Source organism: Misgurnus anguillicaudatus, chromosome 5 (genome assembly GCF_027580225.2).
Source record: "Misgurnus anguillicaudatus chromosome 5, ASM2758022v2, whole genome shotgun sequence".
In the NCBI taxonomy this organism is placed as follows: domain Eukaryota; kingdom Metazoa; phylum Chordata; class Actinopteri; order Cypriniformes; family Cobitidae; genus Misgurnus; species Misgurnus anguillicaudatus.
In genome coordinates, this window is record NC_073341.2 from 34563924 (window position 1) to 34580669 (window position 16746).

Sequence of the window (16746 nt, forward strand, 5' to 3'; positions counted from 1 at the left end):
TCTTTCAATCGCTATAAAGAACACTTTAAAACCTGTATTTTTAAAAATTAATACTTTTTTCGATTGGTAAGAAATGCACACTAGACAAGATGGAATAAAGAGAATGTAAGATGAAACCATCTCTGTGCTAAAAATGCAGCACTACAGTACAAACAGGTTCACTTCAAATGCGGTACATGAACGAGCTCAAGGCTCTGACCAAGAAAAATCCTGCTTAGCTCTTCAGCTTATATGATGAAAGGGGGGCTTCATTGATCTGTTGACACAGCTCTGTTGCCCCCAAGCCTACTGACATGACTGCCCCTGAGACCCTTAAAGACACTACAACTATAGATAAATTAAAAAAAAAATTTTTTAAACCAGACTGGTGCTGGTCTAGCTGACCAGTATGGTCTTTCTAGTGAAGCTACTTAACCGCGTATCAGGTCTTTCACCTCACTTGGCACTGTTGACGCCAAGCAACTGGGCATCTGTCAATATTCAGACATGCTGACAAAGTTTCATATCATATAAACCTATGCTGATAACATGCTCAGTGACTTCCTATATGATTTATGGGTTCTGATCACCGTGAAAGCTTGTAGGCACAGGAAACGTTGTGCTTTGTATACAGTATTTACTTTTTTTATGCTGTGTTTGTTTTATGGATGTTTGGATATTTGTAATGCAAAAAATACCAGCGATACCCAAACCAGCATAAACCAGCACAGAAATTTATCAAAGTCAGAATGTTATTTACTATATGTGTGATTTACAGCGTTTTTGTTTTCTCACAGCACATTTCGCCCCCATGAGCCGAAATGAATGAGACGGTCTGACAGCTAATGAATGATCTCATCTGAACTGTCCTGAAGTTCGACACCGACAAGATCTGCCAATGTCTCTCGCCTTCTCCTATAGTCTCACACCCTACATTCACCAGGTACAAAAAAAAAATGCAATGAAGAATCAAGAGATGCCATTACATCTATCTACCTGATGCCCAAAGATTTTACTTCTTCTGGTGGACACCACTGTGACAGACTGACATTTTCCTAATGGGACCGATGGAGGAGGTGAACAAGGGTCAGGGTGAATAAATGGTTTTGCTTGCATCACACACACAGACCTATAGTGGATCTGTCTGTCCATGATCAACGTTGTCTGCTGCTTTACCCATCAGACCTCTAAGCCCATGCTACTAAATATTAACCAATAACCCAAATTTTGGACAACCATACTACTTTTACTGTTCCTGCAGTATATGATATGTATATTGTATTATACATACTGTAGTATGTAATGACGGACAAGGAACGGGACCAAAGTGCAGGTAAATGGTGAACTCAAAGGTTTATATAAACTAGGAAAAACAAAAGTCCTTGTGGGGGAAAACAACATAACATAAACTGATAAAAATAGCAGACGAGACTATGATGTGACAAACACACTATGAAGAGACTATACTTGACTTTGACTCAACTATGACAGAATTGTCAAGCAAAACGATTCAGCAATGGACAGAACACACTGGGGCCAGGTGAGGGGAGTTAACCAATAATTAATAATTAACGAGGAAACAAGAGGGGCGGGGGCAAGACACGGAAGCACAGAGGGGCAACCTTCCAATATCATTGATGAAGACAATACGGAAGTGATTTAAACTGCAATTCATCGACTGGCCACTAGAGGCAGGCTCCAAAAGGGAGTCAATCTCCGTAGACCTCCATGTTAAAATGGCCAACTTTACAGTAGAAAATAATATGTTTACAGCCTGATACAAAATTTGTTTTTGGTCTATATAGCTAATTTTGCCCTTCATGACAACTGTAAGGGGTGTGAATTTTTTTGTAACTCATCCGTTTAAATGATATTAAGCCTTGAAATTCTGCATAATTAAGGGCGTGGCCAAATGAGTGACGGTTGGACAGCCACTGCTGAGTCGTGCTAGGCGGGCGTGGTTTCAGCAACCAGTCACCTCAGTTTCACCCACATCCCGCCTTTTTACCCATTTTTCGATATCCGCGAGTGATGTGCTGTGACGCGCGGCCAAAATGCCGACAGCAGGCACCGGCTACTTTAAGCTTTAAAAACGATCTTCAGAAACCTACGTGTCTGCATGGTTCGTGTGAGTTTAGCGCGTTCCCCCGCATATCAATCAGTCATCTGTGGCGCGCCTTTATCACCTTGCATTTTTTTACCCCATACAGATATGATTTAAAATGTAGCGAAGTACAATACTTTAAACAAAACATACTTAAAGGAATAGTCTACTCATTTGCAATATTAAAATATGTTAATAGCCTACCTTAACTAAGAATTGTTGATACATCCCTCTATCATCTGTGTGCGTGCACGTAAGCGCTGGAGCGCGCTGCGACGCTTCGATAGCATTTAGCTTAGCCCCATTCATTCAATGGTACCAATCAGAGATAAAGTTAGAAGTGACCAAACACATCAACGTTTTTCCTATTTAAGACGAGTAGTTATACGAGCAAGTTTGGTGGTACAAAATAAAACGTAGCGCTTTTCTAAGCGGATTTAAAAGAGGAACTATATTTTATGGCGTAATAGCACTTTTGGGAGTACTTCGACTCGGCGCAGTAACACCCTCCCTCTCCCATTATGAGAGTGAGAAGGGGAGCGGACTTTTCAGGCGAGTCGAAGTACTTTATCTCTAAATGGTACCATTGAATGAATGGGGCTAAGCTAAATGCTATCGAAGCGTCGCAGCGAGCTCCAGCGCTTACGTGCACGCACACAGATGATAGAGGGATGTATCAACAATTCTTAGTTAAGGTAATAACATATTTTAATATTGAAAATGAGTAGACTATTACTTTAAGTTTAGTAAAAGTACAGATTTTAAAAACTACTCAAAAAAGTAAAAGTACACTAAAAAACTACTCAATTAGAGTAACGTAAGTAATTGTAATTCGTTACTTTCCACCTCGGATTTTTATGTTTAGGTGCTTGGAAAACAAATCAGTGTTTTAAAAGCACCCAAGGATGTACCTCCCTCAAAGAAAAACAGGTGGCTAGTTTGAAAAAATCTACTACTACAGGTATATCAGATAGGTTTAATTTTTATTCAATATGGAACGAGTAAGTGTGTAGTGTATGTACTCTAAATTATTTCTCTAATTTGAAATCAAAAGCACTTACATTTATTTCAAGACAGCTATGGTACAATCTGAGCGTAGGTTTGTATTTGTGTTTGAAAATTCTCTATAAACACCACTTCAACATATTGCTTCTTTCATGACAGAGTTTCTGCCCACATGTGGGTGATAAAGACATCATGATCTTGTTGTCCTCCTCATGGCACCTCTGTTGCTCCATTCATCTCACCTTCCTTACACAGCTTCTGTCTCTTTGCCAACGTGGGCACAAGGACATCTCAGAGACCTCGAGTTCTGATAGGCTTACACACACACGTTTTATTTCTGGTCGACCTTGATCTTTCGTAATGGCCTATCAGTTTCTCTGTATAATAAAGTAATAGTTCCTCCGAAATGAAAATTCTATCTTTATTTACTTCCTCTTATGCCATGATTTTTTAAGAATATCCAGGTTACTTGCTGTATCAGTCCGTTTGTGAACTAAATGTTAGTTTTTGAAACTGGATCAACTGATTCTTTGATCAAATCTGACTGAAATAAATCATTTGCTCATGAATCAGACATTAAACCACCTTCACACAGAGTGTTGATCCTGTAAAAATGCCTTAGAAGTGCATTCTGTGTGAACACAAACATGTCGGGGGATTGATCCCGGTATCGATCCTGAGATGGAGACCTAGGAACATAGCCACGATCACTGGAACGGACATTTGTAAACAGAAGGAGGGAACAATGTCGTATGAAGTGTCGTAATTTGCATGTGATGTCGACATGTCGTAATGGCATACTTATAAATAAACTCTTTGATCGGGGACTTTTACAGCGTTCATGCAAAAAATTGTCTGCAAACTGGAATGAAGCTTAATAGAATGGTACGATGTGCTACTATATGATTACAAATCAGAAAAAAAAAACGAGTGTGGCTTCTCGAAAGAGTTAACGTATGGCGCTTTTCCATTGCATAGTACCCCATGGTTTGGTTTGTACATTCCCAAACATTTATTTATTTCTCAATCCGCCACAAAATTGAAATTGACCACCACAAATAAATGTTTGCACATCGCGTTTATCACTACCTCTGTCTCACATGACAGTTTCTGTACAAACACCCGTGGCGTCGGTCAACACTAACAGCTAGCATGAAGGTAAAGCTAATATTTTACATTATACCGATGACGCTTGTAGTGACGATTCTCTCAGACCAATCAGTGATCTACGGCAGGGGTGTCCAGACTTTTTTGTGTGGTGATCTACTTTTAAAATGATAAAGCCGACAAGTTCTACATGCTAAAAACACTTTAAATGCGTGGACTATACTGCATATATCTCTAATTTGGATTTAGGGCTGTCACCATTACTCTATTTTTTTGAGGAGTTTAAAAAAATCTTGTTTAAAATAGCGGAGATACGGTTTAGTGAAACAAACTAGAAAGAAAATGACAATAGTATTAGAAGCATATAAATCAGCACAACGCTGCCTCTCTCTCCCTCGTTCGCTCGCTCGCGCGCGCACACACCCTGGGCGCGTGGATCAGCTCCTGCAAGAATGCGATGCGATTGCATCCTGGTAAATTTCGGAAGTTTACATGACTGAGCTGCAGCGGGCAGGCATAAGATTTATAAAAACACATTTGAGAAGAAAGGCACAGCGACTCAAAAAGATTTACGTGTTTCACAATTACTTGTGGAGGCATGGAGCAGCATGAGGATACACAGTTAACTAATCGCAATCGACGTATTGGACACCCCTGATCTACGGTGTTTTCGCGTCACCTTTTGGTATCAGCTCAGGTCGCTTGAAACCCAGACCGATGTGGTACTAAAAATAGTATCGGGTACTACTAGGGTGGCCATTTGTGCCAGAACATGTTTTCGGGTTCGTTCTCCGGAAGTCGCGTTGCTCGACCGCATACGTCATTGAGGCTCTCACATTTCTGTTAAAATACATTAGAAAGTTAAGATTTATTTCTTTTAAGACATACAATCATTGTAGTTTCATTCGTACCTTGAAATGTAGCAGTTGCTTTTCTAAAATTAAACCCGAAATATTAAACCTCGATGACGCACGCGGCCGACCAACGCGACCTCCGGAGAACGAACCCGAAAACACGTCGGGACGTGTCGGGCGGAACCGGCACGAATGCCCACCCCAGGCACTACGTACTGCACCCAGTGAAAAAGGCCTCAAAAGTACCAAACCGTGGAGTACTATGCAACAGAAAAGCGCCATTAGGACGCATCAAAAAAATCCACCAAGTGCACAATTACAATTACATCAAACCCTGAGGTCACGTTTTTATGGGATCTTTACAGGATGCGTGTAAACGCACACACAGATTCCTGAAAATGACTGGCAGGGTGAATAAACCAAAATCAAACGATCCCAATACAAATCCCAGGACACATTATCCATGTGTTTTCCTGGAATCTCTGTGTAAAAGTGGCTTTTGCTTCACTCCTACAAACACCTCCGGGAGAGCTTGTACATTTTAGTCGGTTCATTAAGTAATACAGTTATTTAATGTGATTTGATGGTACATTTCTTGGTCATTTTGGATTTTCACAGCCCTAGTCCCAAATCTCCTCACATGACATGTAAAGGAATGGTCTAAAATCATGAAGACTAAAATCATGGTCTAATGCACAAGATGAAAGTCTCATGTGAGTAAATAATGACTTTTTCTAAGTATTTTACTTTAATACAACCTACCAATTTTTGAGAATCTTTTTCGGTGATATATGCAGTAATATCAACCTAGACATTTATTGTACAAACATTTTATTATTGTTCTTTTTTCTGTTTGTAATCTCCGACGTTGTGAAATTTGCTTAAGAACATTTTGTGCTTGCTGGAAATGCTCCATGGATTTCAAAACCGCTTTCGTGGGAAGCTGCAGGAAAAATTCAACAGGGAGCGTCAGAAGGCTGAGTGCATCTGATCGACTGAAGTCTTTGCATAAATTAACACGATTCCTGGGAATTTCATTCATTTATTTATTTAATTCCTCCCCTACCAGGTTTAATTAAGGTTCAAGCAGTGGCTTTGGGATATTTGCCTGATGGTACACAAGGCCCCCAACCACCCCCACCCCTTTCTGTTTCCAAATGCGTTCCATCTTCCGGGACGCCTGTTTGTGAACTCTTTCTACTGTCTTGTGCCTCGCGTCGGATTGCGGCAAACCGGAGCGGTTCAGATGAGAAAATGATTGTTGTACATTATGCTCGCTGTCATGTGTGGCACGCTTCCTAAACATTCCTTTTTTAGCTGAAGAGAAACTGATCAAGAAGATTTTTCCCAAATGCCATCAAAGCGGCAGAAAAAACAGAGGAATATGTTCTCATTGTGTAGTCAGGCTATTTTTAGATGCTTTCTGCAGTAATTTGAGTTTGTACTGTATCTCTGGCGCTTTGAAAGAAAAGGCAAACATCATTATCAGAGCGCACATCACTTATTTCTGCCAAACAAGGCGCAAAACACGGAGGTAAATAAGAAAATTAGCAGCGTATCTTAATTGCTTTTAACAAGTAACACTTCATCTTCCTCTATTAGGATTCTTGGCCCATGTTTTTATAGACTATTTAAAGTAATCAGCAATGATTATCTATGTCTGATGATGAGGGAAATAGGTTGTGACGGAGAAAACATCACTGGTCGGTCGGATGTCGCCGGGTCTCATCTGATTACTCTGCCCGACCATCAGCAACCCCGTGGACTCCATTTAGACGAGTACGCACAGGGCACGCCATCAGGGACACTGTGCCATTTTTATTATTCAAATGCTGCTGAAACGCTTCCCAATATTGTGGAATGAATAAAATATCCCAGGACGATTTTCCGCTGGGTATTAGTTTAACATTTCCACTTCACCAGTAGTCTCATTATGAAACAGTGGAACATCAGTCAGTCTCTGATAGGCCGCTTTCCGCATGTCCATTTGTCTACTTAACTCGTCCTGTACCCTGTCGCCGTTAAAACAATTTCCTCTCTGACATACCAGAATAAGTATTGATTGAGGGATTGCATTACCGGAGGTTTGGGCCATGCATTGATCCCCTCGGTGGTGGACATTTTTATAATATCTATGTTTGCCAACAGATAACTTCAATGTAAAGACATGATGTGGATTCAGATCTTGCTTGAGTCAAATCAGCACTTGTCACTTATAGTCAGTGTTGGGGGTAACGCGTTACAAGTAACATGCATTACGTAATAATATTACTTTTCTGAAGTAACGAGTAAAGTACCCATTACTTTATAAATGCACACATTAATATTTAAGTTACTTTTTTTAAAAAGTAATGTGAGTTACTTTTCAGCTTCATTTATTAGATTGAAAAAAAATATGTACGGAATTAAACGTAGTTACGTAGTCACGTATAATTATGCAATCTATGCGCGCCTCCGCGGGAACAGTTTGAGTCAGAAATAGAGATGGCAGACCAGAGCTTGACTTTTTTGCGACGGAAATATGCAATTTCTGAATGCAGAACTTCATAAAAACCTCTGCAAAGCCTGAAAGAGATCAAGTCTCAGCCACGTAAGAAAAAGTAACGCAAAAGTAACATAAGTATTACTTTCCATGAAAAGTAACTAAGTAATGTAATTAGTTACTTTTTTGGGGAGTAACTTAATATTGTACACTGCAAAAAATGATTTTCAAGAAAAAAAATCTTAGTATTTTTGTCTTGTTTTCAGTAAAAAATATCTAAAAATTCTTAAATTAAGATGCTTTATCTTGATGAGCAAAACGACCCAAGAAAATATTTTTTAGACCAAAAATGTCAAATTTAAGTGATTTGCATAAAACAAGCAAAAAAATCTGCCAATGGAGTAAGCTAATTTTTCTAAAATTTTTATTGAATTTAGTGTTTAAGAAAAATTATTATTATCACTTAAATTTGATATTTTTGGTCTAAAAACTAGACTTATTTTCTTGGGTCTTTTTGCTCATCAAGAAAAAGCATCTTAATTTAAGAATTTTTAGATATTTTTACTGAAAAAAAGACAAAAATACTTAGAATTTTTTTTCTTGAAAATAATTTTTTGCAGTGTAATGCATTAGTTTTAAAAGTAACTTTCCCCAACACTGCTTATACTCATGAGACAAAAAGTTTGCTAAGTTAAATGTATATTTTTATAACACTATAATATATATATATATATATATATATATATATATATATATATATATATATATAATTTAGTGTAGTGCACATTACATTACCTTGCTGGTATTTCGATATTGGAGATGGCGTAGAAGTACTTGAGCAGGTTATCTCTCTGCACGTATGTTCCTCCGAGCGCTGGTCTGAGCAGCCGAAGACGCAGGTTTGTAAAGGTGAAAAAGTCCCGTAGGCCTTTCATACTCTCCATGCGCGTGTACAGGTTGTCCATATTTTGTAATTTGGCCCCTGCGAATATGGCAAAGCGTTCCCGGACCTCGAACCGCACGTTCTTTTCATTCTTAGAACCGACCCAACGAGAGTATTGCTCGGTACACATAACCCTTGTCACGTTAGTTGCCGTCAAATCCTGCACCCTTTTCGGCAACATCCCGAAAGCGTCCATACAGTCGTCGGCATAATACTGGTAAGGCTGCCAGGTTCGCCCATAATTCAGTGACTTATCAAGCACCAATATTGTGGGCCGCCCGTATTCGAAGGTTATCTGGATGTCGTCGGTTAACTCGAGGATTTTGTTCCAGGATAATGATATGTTGGCCAGGAGAGGGTCCGGATACCGACTCCATGTCACTGTCTGCCAGTATGTGATGAGTCCGGTTCGTTCCCGATCTTGCATCAGTTCTGGAGGATGGGCGAGTTCTTTGGTGGAGGCATCGCATTCATCACTACACAGGTATGGGTTTTCCTAGTGAGGAAGAAGACAAAAGGAGAATAAATAAAATGTGATATAAAAAGTTTTTTTTTAAATCAATCTAACTCAGAGGTCTACAACTGTTTTAGGCCAAGGACCCCTTAATAGATAAAAAGGGCCCCCAGTACATGTATCAAATTAAATTATAGATTTACATACTTTATGACAGTCACATTACAAAGATATTAAAATAAATTATTTTTTGTATACACAGATACTTACCATATAACATTTTAAATCTACTGAATTGATTTCAATGGGGAACCCTTATTTTAAATCAAGTTTTTATCATGTCTATTATTAGCCTATAATGCATTTTTGGATGCCTAATTTCAACCCCCCCCCAAAAAAATATTTTTTTAATTCAAACAATATTTGTAGGTGCCCCAGTAATACCACAGCGGACCCCCTGTTGTAGAGCCATGATCTAGCTGGTTTCCCAGCCCAGAAATGCCAGACTGGGAGATCAGCTAAAACCAGACAGGACAATTGTTGATTTGTGTTATGAAACTTCATCTATAGGATAATTTACTTTATTGATTAACAACAGTCTGCATGAAATCTCTGGAGTACTTGTCTCTGATTGGTCAGCTGAGGCATTTAGCGGTTCACTATGTTTGAATAATGGCCATTATAAGAAGCAATGACGTATAATTGACGGCTTATCTGGAAATTGTGTCTCACGTTTCAAAATGTGCTTATGTTCTCTATCATAAAGCAACAAAATAAATTCAAGTAAAACAATAATTAACATCCATTTTATTTATTTATTTATTTAGTAAGTAGCTATGCCGTAAGTTACATCATGTGCTGATCATTATTACAAAATACATACACATATATCACATATAAACCTGCTTCTGCTTCTCGCACATGACAATCAGAGATCAACAAGTATGGAGCATCTATCATGTATACATATAAACATATGTGTCATAAGAGTCAATTTTCTGAATTTGAGATTTATACATAATCTGAAATCATCTGATAAGATTTCCATTGATGAATGGTTTGTTAGTAAAGGACAATATGTGGCTGAGATACAACTATTTAAAAATCTGGAATCTGGGGGTGCCAAAAAATCTAAATATTCATAAAATAGCCTTTAAAGGGCCCCTAACCTAGGTATTTTCAGCAATATAAAAATTGGTCTCTGGTATCCCCAGAATGTGTCTCTAAAGTTTCTGTTCAAAATACACCACATATCTTTCATTATAGGATGTGGAACATGCCATTTGTGGCTGCAATGAAAATGTGTGCTGGTTTTGTGTGTGTTTCTTTCAATGCAAAAAAAGCTTCTGTTCCCCTCCCCGTATGCAAAGTAGGTGGTAGAGCGCTTACACATGTGCTTTGGACTACATCAAAACATGTGTCTCTGGCAGAAGATTGAACTATGCGATCATAATGCAGAGTCTGTGAGCGGTTATGGTTGGGGCTTAATCAATGTGACATCACATTGCTAGCGGATCCCCAACAGCCTGTTTAGGTAGTTTCTGCACACACACTGGTGACTAATTTTCTGATAGAAAAAGTTTAAAAGGTGAATTTTTTAGGTTAGGGGGGCTTTAAAGTTGTCCAAATAAAGTCCTTAGCAACACATATTACTACACTCTAAAAATGGCTGGGTTATTTTTGACCCATAATGGGTAAATATTGGACAGAACACATACTGGGTTAAAAATTACCCAACATTGGGTTAATGCTATGCAACCATGGTATAATAACCCAGCAGTTAGGTTAAAACAACCCAGCATTGGGTACATTTTTACCCAGCAGTGTGTTCTGTCCAATATTTACCCATTAGGGGTCAAAAATAACCCAGCCATTTTTAGAGTGTAATGATATAAATTTTTGATATATTTAAGGTAAAAAAATTACAAAATATTTTAATTGAACATGACTTTAATATCAAAATTTTGGCATAAAAATTTACTTTGACCAAGGGGCAACATTCCAGTCTCAGTCGTGAAGCCAATACGGAGGTGACTTAACCTGCAATTCATCGACTGGCCGCTAGAGTCTGGTTCAAAAAGGGAGTCAATCCCATAGATTCCCCATGTTAAAATGCCCGACTTTATAGCAGAAATAAATATGTTAAGAGCCTGGTAAAGGTCTTCTAGGGTCCAAAGAAATGTACCCGACCCGAATCACTTTATACCCAAACCCGACGTGCATAAATATTTTTTTTTTTTAAAAGACCTGACCTGAGACAAACCCGAGAAAATTAGACCGGAGTCTGACCCGAACCAGTGGCATTTTTTTAACCCTACTGGACCTGAATGTTAATGGCATAGACGTGTGTGCAGTCTGCAGCCCTGCATGCAGCAGTCAGACAGAAAGAAATCTCGCTGGTCTCGCAACCAATTTGGCGAGCTGCTCAATTTGTTTGAAGGCGATACCCAGGTAACCGCTAAAATGTACACTCACTGCCATGTCTGTCTCAACAAATATTAACCTACAGCCAGCCACACAATGTCGCAAGCGCCCTGGACAAACAAAGGAGAGGTTTGAAAAGGACATACGCGAGAGAGTTTGGGCTTTCGGGTCAGTTCGGCAAAAGTACATTCATTTTAAAATACCAGAGACCAGATGCCGCTAATATTATACCCGACCCGTTTCCGAGGCACACGTAAAACTTTTAGACTCGACCCAGGTAGGGTCTCGGGTTGGACCTCGGATTTTCGGATCTAAGTGGACCCGTGAAGACCTCTACAGCCTGGTACAAAAAGTGGCTTTGGTCTATATAGCTAATTTTGCCCTTCATGACAACTGTGAGGGAAATGAATTTTTAATTATATGTTTAAATTATATTAAGGCTTAAAGTTCTGCATAATAAGGGCGTGGTCACTTGAGTGACTGGTGAACTGCTACTGTTGAGCTACTGTCGAGCTAGGCGGGCGTAGTTTTAGCAACCAGGCACCTTAGCTCCACCCACATCCCAACTCTTTGCCCATTTCAAGATGGCGACAGCAGGCATCGGTTTAAGCTTCAAAAAAGCTCTTCATAAACCTACGGGTGACGTCATGGACACTACGTCCACATTTTTTACAGTAGAGCTGTGTCTGAAACCACTCCCTATCCACTATATAGTGCACTATATCGGGTGTCGGCCATTTTGTAGTGGTGTCCGAAACCTGAGTGAACAACTTAATTTCCTACATTCATTAATGCACTCTGATTTTGAGGGTACATTAAATGTACACTCGTTCACTCATATTTCCCATGATGCAACGGGAGACGAACGTGTAACTTGATTCAGCTGAAGGATACTGACAGTAAACACCAAACATTTAGGTTTATACACTTTCGTTACTTCTTGTTGTAAGTTATTTTTTACTTTTTGAAAATAAACAAATTAAAAATAATTGCGTTATCTTTTATTTAAAATCAAATACACATTTTTATTAAACAATAAATAAACAGAAATCACTCACTCATTTTCATTTGCTTCTTCCCCATATAGTGGACTCAATTGTCATTCCCCATATAGGGAATAATGAATGAGTGAACGAGGGAACGGTTTCAGACACAGCTTATGATTTTGACCCATACAATTTATTGTTGACTATTGCTACAAGCATACCTATTGGACTGGTTTTATAGTCCAGGGTCAGATATGATGAATTGTTAATAATTATGAATCCTGGGGTTTGCAGGCACTAGCAGCAAGGGCATTGCGACAACATTGAACATCATAAATGGTAAAGACAAAGACAATGGAAACAGCTAGACAGTCAGTCTATGGTTAAATGTTTGTACGTCAAAATTAATTCGTCAAATGCGTTTAAAAAAAATCTACCATTATTCGCAATTACTCTTTTTCTCATAAGTCAAAAACCACCATAGGAGAGCATAAAAACTTTTTTTACAAAATAAAAAATACGTTTTTTTATCGAAATTTTCCTTTTCCATCACCTGTTTCTTATGCGATACTTCATAAAATCAGGGTGATGGAAACCCTGAGGTCTCTGCATATAAAGGTATTAACAGTCCATTCACTACTGTTAATTTTAGGGTGTGAACCTTTGCTCTAGTGACACACCAGGTGAACGGATTAGCTTGACGGTTGCCATCTGGTCACCCATTACCTTTAATTCCTTTTCAAGTAAGTAACAGCCATTATTCAAGACAACAAGCATTTGGGGAAACCTGCACACACTGCAGCCTTTATAATTGATAGCTCAATGTCCACCGTTAGTTATCGTTTTACAGCCCGCGTACTTCAGTGTTTCCCTGGCCAAGTGTTTTCATGCTCCATTAGCTTCCATTAAGAAATAATTTAGGCTACCTGCCCCAACCATCTGGAGCACCATAACGCTCTGATCCGGGGAGCACCTTAGCCCAACTCGCTCCTCTGTCTCAATCATGCCATCTTTCCCTGCAACCCAAATCCAATCCAACTGCTGCAGCAGGTGGCTCTTAGACTAAACCTCCGGCTTTTCCTCTCAGGAAGCGTCACGGTTAAAGAGGAGCACAAACCTTAATGGAACTAAAAGAATTTGACCACTTTCCATTTACATTTATGCATTTGGCAGACGCTTTCATCCAAAGCAGCTTACGATGCATTCTATACATTGTTTCATCAGTATGTGTTCCCTGAGGATCAAACCTGTGACCTTTGCGTTGCTAATGCAATCCTCTACCGACTGAGCTACAGGAACACTGTGTCAATAAACAGAATATGATTGTTTGTCTAACAGTGATCTCACATAAACTCTTAAAGACATAAGTGGCTACATTGGCTAATGTCAATACATTAGAACCAAGAAGCTTATATGCATGAAGCCCTAAAACAAATAAAGACCCTTAAACAAAAATAGATAGCAAAATGAAAGATTTTTCGAAGACTGTCGGAAGTGCCAGACTTCAGATCTTTCGCACATTATTAAACTGGCATTATTAAGCATCTATCAATCGTAAATGCCACCCAAACCAAAATGTTTGCACTGCAAAAAATGATTTTCAAAAAAAAAATTCTTAGTATTTTTGTCTTGTTTTAAGTAAAAATATCTGACAATTCTTAAATTAAGATGCTTTTTCTTGATGAGCAAAACGACCCAATTCGGTTTTTAGACCGAATATATCAAATTGAAGTGATTTTGTGCATAAAACAAGCAATCTGCCAATGGGGTAAGCAAAAAAATCTTTAACATTTTTCTTAAACACTAAATTCAAGAAAAATTTGCTTACCCCATTGGCAGATTTTTTGCTTATTTTATGCACAAAATCACTTCAATTTGAAATGTTTGGTCTAAAAACTAGACTTATTTTCTTGGGTCGTTTTGCTCATCAAGAAAAAGCATATTAATTTAAGAATTGTCAGATATTTTTACTTAAAACAAGACAAAAATACTAAGAATTTTTTTCTTGAAAATCATTTTTAGCAGTGTGTGCCTGAACGTTGCTAAAGTGGACAGCACAGTTGTCAATGAAAACTCTGATTATATTAGGCTAATGAATAATCCTCCATCTCATTAGCTTCACACACCTTTCAATGGGAATTTCCAGCCCAGTCTCCTGAAAATGCGTATAAATAGCACGAAGTGTAAAACTCGTGCAATACATACGCCAAATTCCACTTTGGCGTGCATATGATACACAAGTCCTTCCCATTCACTTGTACGGGGCATCTTTTTTTGTCGTTTTATTTATTGGTTTCTCAATTTTTTTGCTATTTTTACCATTTTCGCTTGGGTTTAGGGTTAGAACAACTTTTTGTTATATAAAAATGACATCCTAACCCAAACCCCAACTCTAACCCCAACTCCAAGCGACCATGGCTTAAATATGGACAAAAACATTGAGAAACCATATTAAATAACCTCATTAAGCAAATCTAAAATCTAACCCTAAACCCAAGCGAAAATGGTTTAAAAAACAGAAAAAAATAGAGAAACCAATCAATAAAACGACAAAAAGATGCCCCGTTTAAGTGAATGGGAAGGACTTGCGTATCATATGCACGCCAAAGTGGAATTTGGCGTATGTATTGCACGAGTTTTACACTTTGTGCTATTTATACGCATCCTCAGGAGACTGGGTAGGAATTTCCAATCTGAATCCGGTTGTATTGCATGCTTTAATTATAGAATTACATTCCCTGGGGAAACCCACATTGCAGTGAATGACTGTTTACAGGGATAAGGTGATTTATGATAAGAGATGGGTGCCTTTTCTTCAAATAGACCACTTTTTTGTTATTATATTGCTAAAACAACGTTATTTTGTGTATTTGGTAAAACAATGTGTTTGCGTGGTTTATGGTTAAAAACACTTTATTTTACACATACTGTAAATTATTGTTGCTCCTTTATGCCGTGTCTCCCTGAAAACAGTTGATTTTGTACAAAGCTCATTGTTCGGAAAAGCGCAGTGTCATCTGATTGGCCACTGGAAATGTGACACTCCTTACCATGTTTTGAAGATTACCTCCCAATGCAATCAGGAGTTAATATCGTCTTTACTACCTTATCAAAACGAGCCAAATCTGATCCATAAAATGCAGATGACCAAACTGATCGATAAACTTTGCCAGCGCGGCTTGAGCAGGACGTAACAGATTGCTAAAGTAAGGATTACTAAAACATTAAAACCATGTCTGCATTTGTGATCGTAGAAACGACGAACAAGCACTACTCTGCACTGCTAAAACTTTGAATCATGTTTTAGTCAGTAGTAAATTCTTTAAATATGAAAACATAGACCACATACAGGCTGTATGTTAAAAGCGGGAGGAATTATAAAAATGACCGTCGCGTCCACGTTAACAGGCTGACGAAGTAAACTGTTGCCTACAATCCGTGTGTTTGTTGTAGTACAGAGAAAGAGATTTAAAGGTCCCATTCTTTCTGTGTTTTTGAAGCTTTGATTGTGTTAACAGTGCGCAATATAACATGTTTTCCTGTTTCACATGTAAAAAAAAAAATCGCGGTATTTTTCACACAATTTACTTATCTTTATACCGCTGTCCTAAAAACAGGCTGATGTCTTCCTTGTTCTATGTAGTCCCTACTTCAGAAATACGTAACGAGTTCTGATTGTGTAGTTTGTTTAGTGTGTTGTGATTCGACAGCAACTTAGCTTAGCAGAGCAATTTGAGCCAAATCTTCCGACTGACGTATTCCTGTGGGTGGAGTTTAGTCAATAACTTATATTGACTTCATTCAACCGGCAAGTAGAGGGCTGTAGTCCAAACCGGCCGTTCGCTGTAGGCTTTGAAAGACAAATTCTGTTAAAGAAAATATATCGCCTGCAGTGAACTTTGAGCTTTATCATTTTGCAGGTATTATTTATGCTCTAACAGCAACATTACACACTAATGGTGCTTTTCCATTGCATAGTACGCCACGGTTTGGTTTAGTTTGACTGCTAAAAAAATAAATGTATGGGAATACAAGGACGCTCTCCCTTGTATGATGTCACAACAGTAGGCAGCGCAAATATAACGACACGGCTAAAATTCCTCCCACTGCGAAGTGATACCAAACTCGATGGAAAAGCTAACCACGCCAAAGTGAGGTGAGCTGACCCGACCCAAAGTAAACTAAACCGTGGGGTACTTTGCAATGGAAAAGCGCCATAACTAAAGTTTGAAAAATGGGATCAGGAAGAACCTGACCTTTAAGTTGGAGACGATAATTTGCGTCATCATTTACTTTATCATAATTTTTTTATCTTTTGCATATCGTTAACATGTACTAATATACATTTGGACACCAAAGGAAATGTAAAATTCTGAATCGGATCATACGTGCTCTCCTTACCTTCGGT

General features: G+C 38.5%; 1 protein-coding gene across 5 annotated transcripts in view; it reads right to left on the minus strand.

Moving 5' to 3' along the window:
- Window positions 1-16746, minus strand: part of ntng2a (netrin g2a) — a 90543-nt gene that overhangs the window by 60312 nt on the left and 13485 nt on the right. For all 5 annotated transcript variants that reach the window (XM_073868074.1, XM_055167766.2, XM_073868072.1 and 2 more), the window contains exon 3: window positions 8327-8970. In XM_073868074.1, coding sequence (XP_073724175.1) covers window positions 8327-8970 — 644 coding nt within the window. The remainder of the gene's footprint in view (window positions 1-8326; window positions 8971-16746) is intronic.